This window comes from Malaclemys terrapin, chromosome 3 (genome assembly GCF_027887155.1).
Source record: "Malaclemys terrapin pileata isolate rMalTer1 chromosome 3, rMalTer1.hap1, whole genome shotgun sequence".
Lineage (NCBI taxonomy): Eukaryota > Metazoa > Chordata > Testudines > Emydidae > Malaclemys > Malaclemys terrapin.
Window position 1 is genome coordinate 208,310,017 of NC_071507.1, and position 18,894 is coordinate 208,328,910.

General features: G+C 55.3%; 1 protein-coding gene across 2 annotated transcripts; it reads right to left on the reverse strand.

Moving 5' to 3' along the window:
• Positions 1-10,097: 10,097 nt before the first annotated feature.
• Positions 10,098-17,288, reverse strand: LOC128833884 (otoferlin-like). 2 transcript variants are annotated; one of them, XM_054022127.1, is made up of 7 exons: positions 17,232-17,288; positions 16,427-16,515; positions 14,803-14,901; positions 12,576-12,817; positions 11,961-12,133; positions 11,242-11,342; positions 10,098-10,278 (listed from the first exon to the last, which is right to left on the reverse strand). In XM_054022127.1, exons 1-7 carry the CDS (start codon positions 17,271-17,273, stop codon positions 10,098-10,100), a joined length of 927 nt encoding a protein of 308 aa, XP_053878102.1. In that variant the 5' UTR covers positions 17,274-17,288. The 2 variants fall into 2 exon arrangements, 1 of the variants encoding a protein (XP_053878102.1); XR_008444345.1 differs by lacking the exons at positions 11,242-11,342; positions 11,961-12,133; positions 12,576-12,817; ... (1 more) ...; positions 16,427-16,515; positions 17,232-17,288 and adding an exon at positions 10,738-10,886 and having other exon boundaries at positions 10,189-10,278.
• Between the last annotated feature and the right edge of the window lie 1,606 nt (positions 17,289-18,894).

Here is an 18,894-nt window from a genome sequence, read left to right on the forward strand (position 1 = left end):
CAGGGTGCAGACAACACCCCTCACCCCCCCGCATGAAGTAACAGCCACAGCCTGGAGACACACATGGTGCCCGGCATGGCCTGGGCATGTGCTGTGCAAAGCGAGGCCCACCTCTGCAGGCAGGACACGACGCACGTGCATTGCACGGCTGGGGGGAGCACATCCCTGCTTCACTAACTGACACGGCTCAGTCCCGCGGGGGCCCCTTCCCCCGCACGAGCTGAAAGGGCCACCTACAGCAATGACCGCGGGGCACGGCAGTGTGTGGGGGTGGGCCTATGCTGGGGAAACTGAGGCACTGAGTGTTTGTGACTGGTCCAAGCTCACACGCCAGGGCAGCAGCAGAGCCCTGGCTGGGTGTAAGTGCTAAACTCGCCCGGCCCTTTAACCAAAGACCTGCTGGCGGCCCCTCTTCCCAAAGCCCGGGCCTGCCTGCTTTGCTAAGCCACCCGGCGCTGCGCTGGTTAACGGGGGCTGCTCAAGTGGGACTGGTACACCCCTTCACCCCCGCTGCCTACGCGGGGGGTGCAGGTCGTTCGAGCCGACTGGTATCGCTGGACCTAACCTCTACCGCTGCGAGGCACCTTCATGTATAAAGCTGTGTCCCCGCCGGGGGCGTCCCCCCCATATGCTACAGTTACACTGGTACAAAGTGGGGTGGGGGGACGTGCAGGCCTCAGCCTGGGGCCCAGGCACATGGGCCTAGTTTGGCCATTAACTGCGTGAGCCCCGTGACTTGTGAATTCCTGGCTAAACAGCCGTCTGGCTCTCTGCGATCTGAGGGGCTGGGGGGCACTTTGGATTCACCCTGACGGCTGTGGCACTTCAGCACAGACTCTCCCTACGCTGACAGGAGGTCTCCGGTCCCCACAGGTAACCCACTGCCCTGGGTGGCAGCCTCCGTCTCTCACCCTAGGGCTGGCTCCAGGGGGGTTAGCTTGGCACAAACGTCCATCTGGGCTGGTGTTTTCCCCACGCCCCTGAGCGAGGTGGCTACGGCGCCCGGACGGGTTACTGGTGCCCAGGCCGTAGGCTGCTCCAGTAGCGCCCAGTGCGGAGCCAGCTCTCCGCCCGCAGTCCAGCTGGGGCAGGGCCTGCCCAGGGCCCTGCTCTGAAACCGTTCCCATTTGCCAACAGGCCAGGGCCCGATGCCTGCTGCAGGGGCCACGGTTCAGGGCAGGGTCATGTGCTGCTCACTGATCCCCCGCCATGTAAACATGGAGCTGCTGCAATGATCGGGGGGTGGGGGGCGGTCAGACCCACCAGCACCATTGTGCAGGGCTCCTCCCCCCCATCCAGCCAGCACCGAAGGGATTCCCACGCAAGTGTGACAATGCGGTTCTGGCGGAACCCAACTGAGAGTGCCAACTCAGGACAAATTGCTCAAATAGGGCAGTTACAGCCCAAGGCTGGGTTTTTTCCACCTCTAAGGCAAACCAAACCAGCCAGACTAGGAGGACTTCGGTCTCACCCCACTGGCTAACTGCAAGTCTCACAAGCAATCTCCTTAGACACTCCAGTTTCCCAGTATCACCACCAGTGCCACACGTTATGGGGACAAATGGTTATGAAAACCAATACCCCAGTAAAAGAAAAAGGTTCTCCTGATCCCAAAAGACCAAGCCCCAGACCCAGGTCAATATACAAGTCAGATCTTACCCACAAATCACGCTACTGCCAATCCTTTAGAATCTAAAATCTAAAGGTTTATTCATAAAAGGGAAAAGATAGAGATGAGAGTTAGAATTGGTTAAATGGAATCAATTACATACAGTAATGGCAAAGTTCTTGGTTCAGGCTTGCAGCAGCGATGGAATAAACTGCAGGTTCAAGTCAAGTCTCTGGAATACATCCCCAGCTGGGATGGGTCCTCAGTCCTTTGTTCAGAGCTTCAGTTTGTAGCAAAGTCCCTCCAGAGGTAAGAAGCAGGATTGAAGACCCGATGGAGATGAGGCATCAGCCTTATATAGTCTTTTCCAGGTGTAAGATCACCTCTTTGTTCTTACTGTGGAAAATTACCGCAAAATGGAGTCTGGAGTCACATGGGCCAGTCCCTGCATACTTTGCTGAGGTACAAGGCGTATCTACCTTCTCTCAATGGGGCCATTGTATAGCTGATGGTCCTTAATGGGCCATCAAGCAGGCTAGGCAGAGCTAATCTCAGCTTGTCTGGGATGTCACCCAGAAGCATAGCATAAGTTTGCCATACAGACAGTATAGAGCCAATATTCATAACTTCAACTACAAAACTGATACATACATATAGACAGCATAATCATAACCAGTAAACCATAACCTTGTCCTAGACACCCCATTTGACCCCCTTTATACAAGATTTGGGTGCCACTACAGGACCTTGGTTGCAACAATGATCTATATGGTCCCAGATTATATCAATAACGTCACACCCCCAACGCAAAATTGATGCAGGAAGGGATGACACAAACATCACTGACTGCATCCCAAGAGCTCCCCATCCTTGGGTTTATCTCACTATGGCTAATATTGGGGTTAGGCACTATGGCTTAGCTGGCTAAAGAACAACAGAAATGGTTTATCAAAATTGTGTTCCACAACATGATTGAACCTCTTTACAAGCAAGGTAAAACTTGGTTAGAAAAATAGTGGATTGGATCTGCTCTTGCAGCATGGTTCCTCTATGTCTCATGTGACTTTGCCAAGAGCTAAAGAAAACAGCTACTTTATCCATACAAGCTCGGGCAAATGTTTGGAACCCAATTAACATCAAATGAATGCAGATATTAATGATGTTCATAGTACAGGAATCTTGGCATTTAGCCATGAAAGCAATATGGTAGTGTGCCTCAGTCTTCCTTTTCATACAGCACATTAGGTCTGGAATGTCTTTTCCCCTGTGAAAAGTTCCCATATTGTTTATAGGCATTACCTGTGAAACACCAGTGTAACAAGGCCTTTTAACATAACGTGTGTTTTCATGTATTCCTTTTAACATGTTCAAGGGATTCTCCAAAAGATTAGGCACATTGTACATTTTTACAGTTTGTGGCAATAGCAACACATTCATTACAAAATTTAGCACTAACAACAAGTTCATTGCAAGTGTCCATCTACAATCATGGTTGTCATGCCACCCCTTTGGCTCAATACCATTGGAGTTTGGGCATTTTAGGGTTAACCTGTGGCTTCCCTTTGCAAAATTAAGTTTTCTCTTTCCTCCTTGTCCTGCAGGATTACACCCTGATTTTTCTTGCTTAACAGAATTCACTGGCTGATGGGGTGGGCTCTCTGTGCTAACAGCTATTAGCAAGTTTCAGAGTAGCAGCCGTGTTAGTCTGTATCCGCAAAAAGAACAGGAGTACTTGTGGCACCTTAGAGACTAACACATTTATTTGAACATAAGCTTTCGTGGACTACAGCCCACTTCTTCAGATGCATATGGAGTGGAACATATATTGAGGAGATATATATTCACACATACAGAGAGCATAAACAGGTGGGAGTTGTCTTACCAACTCTGAGAGGCCAATTAATTAAGAGAAAAAAAAACTTTTGAAGTGATAATCAAGCTAGCCGAGTACAGACAGTGTGATAAGAAGTGTGAGAATACTTACAAGGGGAGATAGAGTCAACGTTTGTAATGGCTCAGCCATTCCCAGTCCTTATTCAAACCGGAGTTGATTGTGTCTAGTTTGCATATCAATTCTAGCTCTGCAGTCTCTCTTTGGAGTCTAGACACAATCAACTCCGGTTTGAATAAGGACTGGGAATTGTCTGGTCTCCGGGATTTTGCTAAAACACTAACTGGATGCAACTTAGTTACAGTGCCATTCTACCCAGCAGACACAGACTTAGGACCATTCCCTTCCTGGGCTTTAGTTGAATTCAGAACCAACTCTGAGACAACTGCACTATTCTCAACCATCCCAGGCTGAAAGGCACCTTCTGTCTGCTCCACAGACAAAGACGAGCTGGAGACACCTTTTCTACCAGACACACAGCTCGGGATTTCACTTCCCTTGTCCCAGCCCACAGGGCTGTTCACAGACAACTGCTTGGAGACTGAAGTAGCTTCCTCCATAGGCAAGTCAATACCCCTGACAGATACAGGCACATTTCCTTCACTAATGACAGGTTTCAGAGTAGCAGCCGTGTTAGTCTGTATCCGCAAAAAGAAGAACAGGAGTACTTGTGGCACCTTAGAGACTAACAAATTTATTAGAGCATAAGCTTTCGTGGACTACAGCCCACTTCTTCGGATGCATATAGAATGGAACATATATTGAGGAGATATATATATACACACATACAGAGAGCATAAACAGGTGGGAGTTGTCTTAATTAATTGTTCTCTTAATTAATTAATTAATTGGCCTCTCAGAGTTGGTAAGACAACTCCCACCTGTTTATGCTCTCTGTATGTGTGTATATATATCTCCTCAATATATGTTCCATTCTATATGCATCCGAAGAAGTGGGCTGTAGTCCACGAAAGCTTATGCTCTAATAAATTTGTTAGTCTCTAAGGTGCCACAAGTACTCCTGTTCTTCTATTTCCTTCACTGTCACTATTCTCCACACAGGAAACAGGTAAGGTCTAGGGACATTCATCTTCCACTATCCCTGCCTTCCCAAACTGCTGACTAGACAAAGCCATCAGCTCACAAGGCTGCCCAGGCTCCTCCAAACTTTTCCTGCCTTCCTCTCCTTTGTCCCAGCACACAGGGCTGATTACAGACAAAGACTGGGAGAGTGGGGCAGCTTCCTTACCAGGCACCTTTCATAGATTCTAGGACTGGAAGGGACCTCGAGAGGTCATCGAGTCCAGTCCCCTGCCCGCATGGCAGGACCAAATACTGTCTAGACCATCCCTGATAGACATTTATCTAACCTACAGTAAAGGAGGAGAAGCCTCGTACCCCTAAGGCTGGAGAGTCTGCTGCCACCACTGCGAATAGGAAACGTAGGGTAGTGGTGGTCGGAGACTCTCTGCTGAGGGGGACGGAGGCGCCTATCTGTCGCCCTGACATTTCATCTCGGGAGGTATGCTGCCTGCCGGGGGCCCGTATCCGAGACGTTACGGAGGCATTGTCGAGGATTATCCGGCCCTCTGACTACTACCCCATGCTACTCATCCATGTGGGCACAAATGATACTGCGCGGTGTGACACTGAGCGGATCAAGAGTGACTACAGGGCTCTGGGAGCACGGGTGAAGGAGTTTGGAGCGCAGGTGGTATTCTCTTCAATTCTTCCTGTCAAAGGTAGGGGCCCGGGCAGAGACAGATGCATCATGGAGATGAATGCCTGGCTGCGAAGATGGTGTCGCCAGGAGGGCTTTGGCTTCCTAGACCACGGGATGCTATTCGAGGAAGGACTGCTAGGCAGAGATGGCGTTCACCTTTCGAGGAGAGGGAAGACCCTATTCGGACACAGACTGGCTAACCTAGTGAGGAGGGCTTTAAACTAGGTTCGACGGGGACAGGTGAGCAAAGCCCACAGGTAAGTGGGGAACATGGAGACCGGGGAAATGAGTCGGAAACAAGAGGGAGTGTGGGCTATATTGGCAGAGAGAAAGGAGAGTCAGGAAAAAACTGGGAGGAAAGATCAAACCAGTATCTTAGATGCCTATATACAAATGCGAGAAGTATGGGGAATAAGCAGGAAGAACTGGAAGTGCTAATAAATAAATACAACTATGACATTGTTGGCATCACTGAAACTTGGTGGGATAATACACATGATTGGAATGTTGGTGTGGATGGGTACAGCTTACTCAGGAAGGATAGACAGGGGAAAAAGGGAGGAGGTGTTGCCTTATATATTAAAAATGTACACACTTGGACTGAGGTAGAGATGGACATAGGAGACGGAAGTGTTGAGAGTCTCTGGGTTAGGCTTAAAGGGGCAAAAAACAAGGGAGATGTCATGCTAGGCGTCTACTACAGGCCACCTAACCAGGTGGAAGAGGTGGATGAGGCTTTTTTCAAGCAACTAACAAAATCATCCAAAGCCCAAGATTTGGTGGTGATGGGGGACTTCAACTATCCGGATATATGTTGGGAAAGTAACACAGCGGGGCACAGACGATCCAACAAATTCTTGGACTGCATTGGAGACAACTTTTTATTTCAGAAGGTTGAAAAAGCTACTAGGGGGGAAGCTGTTCTAGACTTGATTTTAACAAATAAGGAGGAACTCGTTGAGAATGTGAAAGTAGAAGGCAGCCTGGGTGAAAGTGATCATGAAATCATAGACTTTGCAATTCTAAGGAAGGGTAGAAGGGAGAACAGCAAAATAGAGACAATGGATTTCAGGAAGGCAGATTTTGGGAAGCTCAGAGAGCTGATAGGTAAGGTCCCATGGGAATCAAGACTGAGGGGAAAAACAACTGAGGAGAGTTGGCAGTTTTTCAAAGGGACACTATTAAGGGCCCAAAAGCAAGCTATTCCGCTGGTTAGGAAAGATAGAAAATGTGGCAAAAGACCACCTTGGCTTAACCACGAGATCTTGCACGATCTAAAAAATAAAAAGGAGTCATATAAAAAATGGAAACTAGGACAGATTACAAAGGATGAATATAGGCAAACAACACAGGAATGCAGGGGCAAGATTAGAAAGGCAAAGGCACAAAATGAGCTCAAACTAGCTACGGGAATAAAGGGAAACAAGAAGATTTTTTTATCAATACATTAGAAGCAAGAGGAAGACCAAAGACAGGGTAGGCCCACTGCTTAGTGAAGAGGGAGAAACAGTAACAGGAAACTTGGAAATGGCAGAGATGCTTAATGACTTCTTTGTTTCGGTCTTCACCGAGAAGTCTGAAGGAATGCCTAACATAGTGAATGCTAATGGGAAGGGGGTAGGTTTAACGGATAAAATAAAAAAAGAACAAGTTAAAAATCACTTAGAAAAGTTAGATGCCTGCAAGTCACCCGGGCCTGATGAAATGCATCCTAGAATACTCAAGGAGCTAATAGAGGAGGTATCTGAGCCTCTAGCTATTATCTTTGGAAAGTCATGGGAGACGGGAGAGATTCCAGAAGACTGGAAAAGGGCAAATATAGTGCCCATCTATAAAAAGGGAAATAAAAACAACCCAGGTAACTACAGACCAGTTAGTTTAACTTCTGTGCCAGGGAAGATAATGGAGCAAGTAATTAAGGAAATCATCTGCAAACACTTGGAAGGTGGTGAGGTGATAGGGAACAGCCAGCATGGATTTGTGAAGAACAAATCATGTCAAACCGATCTGATAGCTTTCTTTGATAGGATAACGAGCCTTGTGGATAAGGGTGAAGCGGTGGATGTGGTATACCTAGACTTTAGTAAGGCATTTGATACGGTCTCGCATGATATTCTTATCGATAAACTAGGCAAATACAAATTAGATGGGGCTACTACAAGGTGGGTGCATAACTGGCTGGATAATCGTACTCAGAGAGTTGTTATTAATGGTTCCCAATCCTGCTGGAAAGGCGTAACGAGTGGGGTTCCGCAGGGGTCTGTTTTGGGACCGGCTCTGTTCAATATCTTCATCAACGACTTAGATATTGGCATAGAAAGTACGCTTATTAAGTTTGCGGATGATACCAAACTGGGAGGGATTGCAACTACTTTGGAGGACCGGGTCATAATTCAAAATGATCTGGACAAATTGGAGAAATGGTCTGAGGTAAACAGGATGAAGTTTAACAAAGACAAATGCAAAGTGCTCCACTTAGGAAGGAAAAATCAATTTCACACATACAGAATGGGAAGAGACTGTCTAGGAAGGAGTACAGCAGAAAGGGATCTAGGGGTTATAGTGGACCACAAGCTAAATATGAGTCAACAGTGTGATGCTGTTGCAAAAAAAGCAAACATGATTCTGGGATGCATTAACAGGTGTGTTGTGAGCAAGACACGAGAAGTCATTCTTCCGCTCTACTCTGCTCTGGTTAGGCCTCAGCTGGAGTATTGTGTCCAGTTCTGGGCGCCGCATTTTAAAAAAGATGTGGAGAAATTGGAAAGGGTCCAAAGAAGAGCAACAAGAATGATTAAAGGTCTTGAGAACATGACCTATGAAGGAAGGCTGAAAGAATTGGGTTTGTTTAGTTTGGAAAAGAGAAGACTGAGAGGGGACATGATAGCAGTTTTCAGGTATATAAAAGGGTGTCATAAGGAGGAGGGAGAGAACTTGTTCACCTTAGCCTCTAAGGATAGAACCAGAAACAATGGGTTTAAACTGCAGCAAGGGAGGTCTAGGTTGGACATTAGGAAAAAGTTCCTAACTGTCAGGGTGGTTAAACACTGGAACAAATTGCCTAGGGAGGTTGTGGAATCTCCGTCTCTGGAGATATTTAAGAGTAGATTCATAGATTCATAGATTCATAGATTATAGGACTGGAAGGGACCTCAAGAGGTCATCGAGTCCAGTCCCCTGCCCGCATGGCAGGACCAAATACTGCCTAGACCATCCCTGATAGACATTTATCTAACCTACTCTTAAATATCTCCAGAGACGGAGATTCCACAACCTCCCTAGGCAATTTGTTCCAGTGTTTAACCACCCTGACAGTTAGGAACTTTTTCCTAATGTCCAATCAGTGGGCCTACCCTGTCTTTGGTCTTCCTCTTCCTTCTAATGTATTGATAAAAAGTCTTCTTGTTTCCTTTTATTCCTGTAGCTAGTTTGAGCTCATTTTGTGCCTTTGCCTTTCTAATCTTGCCCCTGCATTCCCTCAGCGATGGAATAAACTGCAGGTTCAAATCAAGTCTCTGGAATACATCCCCCGCTGGGATGGGTCATCAGTCCTTTGTTCAAAGCTTCAGCTTGTCGCAAAGTTCCTCCAGAGGTATGAAGCAGGATTGAAGACAAGATGGAGTTGAGGCATCAGCCTTATATAGTCTTTTCCAGGTGTAAGAACACCTCTTTGTTCTTACTGTGGAAAATTACAGCAAAATGGAGTCTGGAGTCACATGGGCCAGTCCCTGCATACTTTGCTGGGTTACAAGGCGTATCTGCCTTCTCTCAATGGGTCCATTGTATAGCTGATGGTCCTTAATGGGCCATCAAGCAGGCTAGGCAGAGCTAATCTCAGCTTGTCTGGGATGTCACCCAGCAGCATAGCATAAGTTTGAAATACAGACAGTATAGAGCCAATATTCATAACTTCAACTACAAAACTGATACACACATATAGACAGCACAATCATAACCAGCAAACCATAACCTTGTCTTAGACACCCCATTTGACCCCCTTTATACAAGATTTGGTGCCACTACAGGACCTTGGTTGCAACAATGATCTATATGGTCCCAGATTATATCAATAACGTCACAGCAAGCCATGCACTGGCCTAAATAGAGCAGCTGAGGTGCTGGGGGGGCTGGAAAACGGGCCCAGGTTGGGTCTCGGCCCACCCCACACAATGACGGTGGGCAGCCTGGAGAACTGCCTCTCCTCACAGCCTGGGCATGTTTCCCCGGCTCTGCTGGGCTGCTGCTCTCTCCACAGCCGCCGGGGTGACTGTCGCCCCCCGCCTGGGGGCAGGAGAGCCAGTGCCTTGGTCATGGGCAGCCTCCGAGCCAGCGTGGGCCCGTGGGGCGGGGGACTCAAGCAGAGGGGGCTGCTTTTCTGGAGAGCCCCATGGCTCCTCTCCTCAGACTCTCTGAGGTGACCTCTCGGTGTGCAACGCCCCTGTTCTCCCTGGCACCTGCTCCCCAGTGCGGCGCTGGCCGTGGAGGAAGGAGGGAGTGGAACAAACCAGAGCCGCGCATTCCCCCTCCCTGCCACGCCGGCCGTGAGCGTGGGCGACTGGCCTCCTGGGGCTCTGGAAGCCAGAACCGGGGCACGGCTAAGAGGCTCTTAGCTGTGGGGGGTGTAATCTTAGAGCCAGCTCGGACGCCCTGTATTCGCCCACCTGGTCAGCTGCATTCACCCACGGAAAGCGCTACGGGAGCCCGGCGCCCCAGGCCCAACTCTTCCTTCCCTCCGGCCTCAGGAGAGAAACACACCACAGGGAGCCGCGAAGAAGAAAACGCAAACAAGGAGAAGCCGCAGGCCGTTCCCCAAAGCCAGTCCCGGCGCCGCTCCAGCCTGGCGAGCGGGTGCGTGGCCTCGGGCCCGGGCGGCCTCACGCTCCCAGCAGCTTCTTGACCAGGTAGCCCGGCATGGAGTAGAGGAAAAGTCCCACCATGATGGGGAGCAGCAGCGCCAGCACGATCTTAATGATGAGCCACTTGTAGCGGGTGCAGATCAGGTACTTGATGGACTTGAGCGGGTTGAGGAACCAGATGAAGGAGGTGTCGGGGCGACTATCCAACGGGCAGCGGCAGCAGGAGGCGGGGGGGGGGGGGGGAAGAGACGCACGGCCCGGGTGAGCAGCGTTAGACACAGCCAGGCCCCTGTGTAGGGGAAGAGCCTTCTCCCCACCCCACCACCAGGTCTTCGTGCCTCCACCCGCCGCCCCCCGGCCTTGGGCCGAGCCAGTTCCCCTGCCAGTTCCCTTCTCCCTCGGCTATGCCCCAAATTCCCAACTGCTCCCTCCGTGCCTTAGCCCAGCCGCTCATCAGCCCCGGGAGACCCAGCCGGCCTCCCGCTGGCCAGTCTCCAATGAGTCACGGCTGCTCCCTGCCACCCCTGGGACTAGCCAGGGCCCCTGGCAGCCTGACTATACCCCACCTTAGTCCCCTTCTGCGCACCCAATGCCTTCACTGGCCCCTCCAGTGATCTCAGCCAGCAAATGTGCCCCGGGTGTTCGGGGCGGGAAGTACCATGAACAAAGGGGGTGGTGCCCTCAGGCCCCCAGCAGCTTCTTGACCAGGTAGCCCGGCATGGAGTAGAGGAAGAGGCCGACCAGGAGGAGCACAAGGAGGAGGAGGAGGAGTTTCAGGAGGAACCAGCGGTACGTGTGCCAGATGAAGTAACGGATGGATTTCAGGGGGTTCAGGAACCAGGTGAAGCTAGTGTCGGGGCAGCTGGGGGGATGCAGGGGGGTGGCCAGAGTGACGGGGAAGAGGTGAAGAAAGGCAGGAAAGAAAGGTTGACACAGACACAGAGAACTGGACGTGTATGGGGGGGGGGAACAGCCCGTATCATGGGGTGCCCCCACCAGCTGCCCAGCCCCTTCCCTGCTCTGTAGCAACAGGTCCACGCACCTAACCCCCCCCTCTACCCAGCCTTCATCCCCACTGCCTACCCCACATCCTCAGCCTCCCCCCGGCCCCCGCAGGCTCAGGCGTGACGTTTGTCGGTCCCCTCGCCGCCCCGTCACTTACTTGGGTTTCTCCAGCGGGTCGGGCTCGTTGCAGGCCAGCCCCGCGGGGCATTTCTCCTCCTCCTCCGCTGTCAGCAGGTGCAGCTCGGCCTCCACCTTGCCCTGTGGGGAGCAGAGAGTCGCGCTGGGGCTCGGGACTGCCCTGGCTGAGAACTCCCCCAGGGCGGGGGATCATCCCGCAGCCTGGGATGACGTCCTGGGGCCTACGGCTGGAAAGCTGCTGAATCCTCCCAGCGCACATCACCTGAGCTGGCGGGGGTGACCGTAACCCCCCCACCCTGAGGAATGGTCTCACCGCTCCCAGGATCTACCAGCGCCAGAGAACGGAGCCAGGGGTGTGCCCAGGGCCAGGCAGTGCAGGTCGGGCTCCCTCTGGTTCTCTCCGATCTCACTCAGCTCCACCTGGCTCTGCACTTCCTGGCTACAGCTGGGACCGGCAGCGTCTGATCGGCTGCTCCGCCTGCACCTGCCACCCGGCTGGGCAGAGCACCCAGCCCCGAGAGCCGCATGGTCAGAGAAGGAGCCCAAAGTCTCCAGCCCTGTGGAGCCCAACCTCTGATGGGAATGAGTCACCCATCACTTCTGTCCTGCAGCCCCCCTGCTGGCCTGGTCCTGGGCCCCCCACGCCCAGCTCTGCCAGTGCCCTTCCTGCTGGTGACTGAGGCCAGGCCCACACTGCGGTGCTGCATTCAGCAGTGCCCCTCGCCCCGGCATCCTCACCGTGAGCTCCGGCTCGTCGTTCTCATTCCGGGCCACGAAGGGCCACCAGCCCTTCACCCTCTTCTGCTTGAAGATGGAGACCAGGGGCAGGTCGCCCTCATTGGTCACCATGTCCATGCTGCACTGCTTTGCCGGCTTGGCGCCGCACGGGTTCAGGTCCAGCTCGATCGCCCCTGCCAGGGAGAAACAACAGCAGCCGTCCCAGCGTGCTGGCACTGCCGCCGGGTGCACGGAGCTGCCGCTCCAGGGCCAACACCCTGAGCCTCATGGAAAGTGCCAGAGGAGCTTGAGCCAGCCGGTCCCTTGGACCTCTCATCCCCTGCTCTCCCTCCCCTCTGAGCTCCTGGGGGTCTCCCCTGCCTTGATAGATCAGCATCTCCTCTGGTGGCTTCTTCTCCCTCCCTGACCACCAGGTTCTCACCTGGGGCCGCCCCCCTTCTCTCTATCCTCTCGCCCTCTCCCGCCAGCCTTGCCTCCCCGGCCGTGGACAGCACCCAGAGTGGATCCCCAGATGCCAGCCTGGTGCTGCACGGCTGGGTGGCTCTCCCTGCCCCACCGCAGCCTCGTGCCCAGGCCTGGCAGTGCGTCACCCCCTTGCCCCCTTCACCTACGCACCAAGGAAGTCGTCAGCAGAGAAGTGGTCGGCGTCCCAGACTTGCAGGGTGAGGCGAGCCGGGATCTTGTACTCGGTCTCGTCCCAGGAGAACATGGACTCCTTCTTGGAGATGACGATCTTCTCCTCCGCCATCAGGTAGTCGAAGGGGAAGACGTAGCGCCAGTTGAAGTTGCCTTCGCCCGTGAGCGAGTGGTAGTGCACGTCCGTGTCCTGCTTGTCCTCTTGCTGGCCCTTCAGCCACCTGCAGGGACCAGACAGTCGGGCAGGGGGACGGGGCTGCTCACGGGGAGCAACGGGACAACCAGACACTCCCCCCTTCCCCCGTGCCGAGACAGACCCTCAGCTGCAGCATGCGGGCCAGAGAGACACACACAAAACAGGGGAGCAACGACCGCAGCAGTGGGTTGGGAGACTCGACTAATGGGCAGATTGCGTGGAGCTCACCAGGTGACCAATAAGGGCAGGGCCCCAATGCCTCTCTGGAAGGGCCAGCAGGGTCCACACACCCAGGAGGGATGGGAGAAGCTGGGTGATCCAATGGGACATGACGAGGAGGAGGGGGATGGGATTGAGGAAGGGAGAGAGAGAGAGAGAGAGAGAGAGAGAGAGAGAGTGTGTGTGTGTGTGTGTGTGTGTGTGTGTGTGGACTGCCTGCTTGGCCCAAAGGGGCACCAGGGGGCTGTGGGCAGGGCGGGTTTGCAGTTGTTGTGGGGTTGTGATCATCTCATTTGACCGCCTGGCTAACTGCAGCGGCTCCTTTAGAAACATCCAACCGTGACTTAAAACTCGCCAGGGCTGGAGAATCCACCACGCGCCTCGGGCAATTGTTCCCATGGTTAATTACCCTCATGACTGAAAACCGACGCCTGAGTTCCTGTCTGACTTTGCCTAGCTGTAGCTTGCAGCCATGGGCTCCTGTTAGCCCTTTCTCGGCTGGACTGAAGCGCCCGTGATTCAATCTGTGCTCCCGGGTAGCGGCTGGGCTCACGGCACCCCGTAACCTTCGCTTGGTTAAGCTAAAGAGATCGAGCTCCTTGAGTCTGTTACGATCAGGCAGGTTCTCGAATCCTTTAATCATTCCCGTGGCTCTTCTCTGCCCCTCTCCAATGTATCAACATCCTCCTTGACCAGCGAATCCACCAGCACTGGACCCAGGATTCCAGCCGTGGTTCCACCAGTGCCAAACACAGACACAAAATCACCTCTCGGCTCCTACTCCAGAGTCCCCAGTTCTGCAGCCCGGGCGTGCGTTAGGGCTTTGGCCTCAGCATCTCAGCTGATTAGCCACCACGACCCCCCAAAACTTTCTCAGCGACCCAAGTGGCCCCTTCTGCCCTGCACCCATCAGCAGCCCTTGCAAAATCTGTACCCCGCCCCCACGCCCCTGCCCAATGCCACGTGTCCCCATTATCCCGGGGACCCCTCCCTGCAGACTAGTGGCGTGAAAGCCCAGCCCCGTGCAGAGGGCTCAGCGGGGAGGGGTCCATGCAGAGCGGTGGCCGGGATGGGGGGCATTCCCCATTCAGAGATGGGAAAAGAAATCTACACACTATTTGCCTGGCTTGAAGCTAACAGCAGCAACCCCTCGCCCCCGGGCCTGTGTGAGTGCGATGGAGAAGGATGGAGAACGCCCTGGGAAGCCCCATCCCAAGGCAATTCTAAGCTTGCACTGCCCTGATCTGCGGTGACACATGCTGCCCACTCGGGGGGTCCCAGAACCTGGTGGATCAGCTACACCCCAATTAAACAGCCCCGTAGCCTGAGCTCCACGTGCACGCCACGGGCCAGGCTGATCCCCCCAGATCCCCACGCTCTGGGTTTGGGTGGGGTGCTCCCGAGGGGCAGCGAGGAACGCCAGCGACACTCGGGACAGGTTGAGCGGGCACGTGTGTCCCTCTGCACGGTCTGCAGGGGAGGGGGCCTCGTCCGTTACCCCCTGACATAGATGTCAGACATCTTCTCTCCTGTCATGAACGCATCATCCTCCAGCAGCACCTCGTTTGTGTCCCAGATCACCACCTGCAGCTCATAGCTCGGCGGCCGGCAGGGCGGGAACACAGGGACAGCCACACCGGGCGTGGAACAGACACGGCAAAGGGGGTGTGGGGGGGAGACACACACAGAGGCAAAACGAAGAAGCAGAATGTCTGTTAGTCAGCCCCACGGCCCCCACACCAAGCGCCAGCAGGATCCCGGAGCGAGGTGCCGGCGCCGCGCTGTACCTACCCCCTGACAAAAATGTCACTGGATTTCTCCCCAGTGAAGAACTCATCGTCCTCCAGGATTACCTCATCTGTGTTCCACATTATCACTCGAAGCTCATATCTGGAAGGGAGACAAGGAGGTGAGGCAAGGCCGGCGGGGAAAGCCGGGGCAGAACGGCACAGAGCCGGTGGGGCGCTGGGATCGGCTCCCCGGGACGGACCCCTCTCCTGGGGGAGCCACGGTGCTGGCCCGAGAGGAGGGCTCAGCCGTGAGCTTCGTGGCAGCCCAGTCCTGGGCCTCTAGGCTGTTTCAGACCAGAAGGAGCCGTTAGGGTCAGCTAATCTGACGTCCCACTGGCCGCCGGCCGGGGGACCTGGGCAGACAGCCCGCTCCTGGCCTTGGTCAGCTTGCTCCCAGCTTGGGGGCTGGAGCAGGGCAGCCGGTTGCTGCAATAGCTGCTGGCACCTGGGCCCACAAAATTCACCGGCGCAGAATTCAGGTGAAGTCCCTGGGGCTGCCCCGGGGCCAATGGGAGCAGAATTTCCCCTCTCTGCTCCTAACGAATAGTTTAGGGCTCCAGCAGGTGTGACCTGGGGTGGCTCCTTGCCACGGTTCCCTGCCAGGGATGCTGACCCACCCCAGCTGATGGTAATACGCATCACGCCCTGGGCTGCGACGCCCCCAGGGCTGCAGCCTCGTCGCTGATGGACGGGGGCTCGTGGGGTTGTTAAAACGCTGACCTGGCTCTAGGGTGACCAGACAGCAAGTGTGAAAAATCGGGATGGGGTGGGGGGTAATAGGAGCCTATATAAGAAAAAGACCCCAAAATCTGGACTGTCCCTATAAAATCGGGACATCTGGTCACCCTACCTGGCTCGAGCCGCAATCTCTGGCTCACGTGCAGGCCGGGCACATTCACCCCCACATGCGTGCACAGAGAGGGCGGGGGCTTTGCCGGGTGTTTCCCATCACTCCGGTCTGGCCCTGGCCACTAGTCGCGATCGGGAACAGACGGCAGGGCCCCGGCATCGGGCGGGCAGAAGGCGCTTTGGTGCTGGAAGCTGTTGAACACCTTCCCTGCCCCGGCCACGGCGAGAAGGGCCCAGCACCGGTTCCTGGCATGCTGCTGAGCGCCGGTTCCTCCATCGCCCTCCCTGCCCAGCCTCTCTGTCCCCTCCCGCGGCCAGATCACGCCCTGGTCCTGAGCTCTCCTGCGCCCCGGTAGACCCGGCCCAGTGCCAGTGGAAGGAGCCTCATTGATTTCACTGGGCTTCAGATCAGGCCCTTATCTCGGCAGCCACAGAAACTCAAGGCCCTGCAGGCGCTAACTCCGCCTCGGTGCCTGGTTGGGACCCTGTGCGCTGCCTCCCTGTGGGCAGCCGGCGGGAGCAGGAGACGGAGGACGTCACACCCCGACTCCCAGCCACCGCCCAAATCAAGGGGCCAGGAGCATGGGCTGGAGGGATCGCTCCTCACGGGGCAGGGGAGGGCTCCATCCAGCCGAGGGTTTCCTATAGATCTCAGCCCAAACCAGCAGGCTGCTTAGGAGTGCTAAGGCAGGCCCGGAAACCTCCCATTAGGGGCAGCACGAGGGGCGACCGATGTGGGGTGTGGGCTGGTCCCAGGCGACCACTCGGTTCATTACCTCTTCAGCTTCCTGGGAGAGATGTCGATGGCGGGGCCAGGTGCCGGCATATCCATGGGGAACATGTCCACCCACATCTCCAGCCGGTCCTGCAACGTTGGGGAGACCGAGTTAGCTCCCCCTGCTGTGTCCTCCCCTCCCTTTCCTGGGGTCCTTCCCCTCCCGCCTGGCAGCAGCAGCCTGAAGGTGACAGTTGCACAGCAACAAGGCCGTGGCAGGCCGTGTTGGCAGAGAACGTTGCCAGCTCGGGGGCTCAGCTGCACCCCCAGCCCCCCACAGAGTGTCGCCTGCCCGGGGAGTAGATGAGAGGCAATGGACGGGGTACCGAGGGGACGTGGGGTACGGTGGGAAGGGCGGGGAGAGGCGTGGCCACGGGGCGGGGATGCAGGGTGGAGCTGGAGGGGAAACAAGCGCATGAGGATAGAGAACAGGGTCCAGGCATGACAAAGGCAGCCACAGACCTACAGCTGTGGGCTTGGGGAGCCCAAGGGAATGGGGACGTGGGAAGGTATGGAAAGGGGGAGGGACCTAATCAGACAGGGCTGGGGCCTGGGAGGCAGAGATCATTGCTATTATTGCTCCCCAGGGGTGATTTTTTGTGGGAAGGGGCTTCCCCTGCAGGATTCTCCACCTGGGGGGATGGGATGGGGCCGGTCCATATGGCCTTGGATCTGCCTTGCACGTGGGAACCCATGAGGCTCAGCAGAGCTGGCGGTCCCGAGGGCCAGACAGGGGTGCTGCGTTCACCTCGCCATCCCCCCCAGCACCGAGCCGGTGACCCCGATGCCAGGCGGGCGGGCGGTACCTGTTCGATGCCAGGCTTGGCGGGATTCAGCAGCGGCCACATCTCCACGTGCTCCGGGACGAGTTTGCAGCCCACGCGGGGGATCTCCTCCCAGTGGCGCAGCACTGCCAGGGCCAGGTGCTCGTCCGTCTGCTTCTTCTGACCTGTGTGCGCAGAGCGAGCACTGAGCCGGGCCGCGCTCCCCACTGCCAGCCCGAGGCAGGAGAACACCCACCCCCCACTGGGCAGGGCCAAGGAGCATGGGCTGTCTCACCTCCATTGACTTCAGGGGGCTTTGGGTGAAACGTGCCCTGAAACCCCCCTGCCTCAGACACCTTTAGGGACATCTCCCGTTTTGTAAACCCAGGTCTGCGGCTCATTTCCAAGCCCAGCCCTGAGAATCCACACTGCATGGTAAACCCGGGCTTACAATTGCTGGGTCTGGGTCTTCCAGTCGTGCTAATGTGTCCACGCTGCACAACATAGACCTTCTGACTCCGGTCCACAGCTTGTCCTGGGTCCCCACTGCACAACGGCAGGGGTTGGACCCGACTCACAGCAGAACCTGGGCTCTGACCCACCCCCTAGCAGGGTCCTAGGGCCCAGGCTCTGAGTGCTTGGTGTGTGGACGGAAGAGGGACTTGGTCTCAAACCTGAACCAGAGCCCGGGCTCCGTGTGCAGTGTAGACAGACCCTCTATGTCTGAAGGGACCACTTTGCTCATCCATGAGGTTCTAAAGGCCACGTTTGCCCTCACGGGTCTAGACTGAAAGCTGAGCCATACCACCCCTTCCCCCATCTCTCCTCAGCCCCATTGCCCTAGGACGATCCTCACCTACCGCCCCTCCTTGAATCTAATGAGGCCTTTCCCTGCCCCCAGAGGGACAATGACTGATTCATGCCACCCCACCCCTGCCCGGCCCCTAGCCCCACTGTCCTGTATATGGCCTCCTGTGCCCCTCACAGTGAGTGAGGGGGCTGGGAACCCGCAGCAGTGGAGATAGGGCATGGCAGAGAGGACAGGCCAGAAGGTTCCCAGATGAGCCGGATCAAGACTCTGCCTCAGCGAGCATCTAGGCCGGCCCTACTCCACCCTCCCACCCCCGCAGCCACCCTCCTTGTTACCCTCGGAGCCTGGAGTGTGAGTCCCAGTGTCTAGTTCACAGGGTTAAAGAGCAAGGGCTGGGTTCAGAGACCTGCGCTCTGATTCCTCCCTGAGCCCACGGGCCAGGCTACAGCGGTACCTTTGCCCAGTGCGGTCGCCCCCCAGCCTTCTTCATGACGCTCTCATAGGCCAGCCAATAGTCCAGCCGGGGCACGTCCTTCCCGTAGGGCCTGAGGGTACAGGGCAGAGTCAGTGGCTAGCAGCTGCCTCCGTCCCCCTTCCCAGGGGGTTTCTTTGGCATTAAGACCACAAAGGGGGCACATGACACAAACTCATTCACCTCTTACATGGACTGGTCACTGGGGGAGACAGAGCTACCCTCGCCTTCACAGAGGTTATGGATTTCCCCACTGGGGGATGCTCATGGGACCTACTGGAGTTTGAGTTCTGCAGCCAGCCCTACTCGGGCCAGCAGTGGGGTGTGACCCCGGCACTGTCGGCGCTAGAAGCAGCAGCCGCGGCCACGTGAGCTCAAGGACTAACCCCAGCTGGGTAGGGCCTGCGGTAGACTCTGCTCCA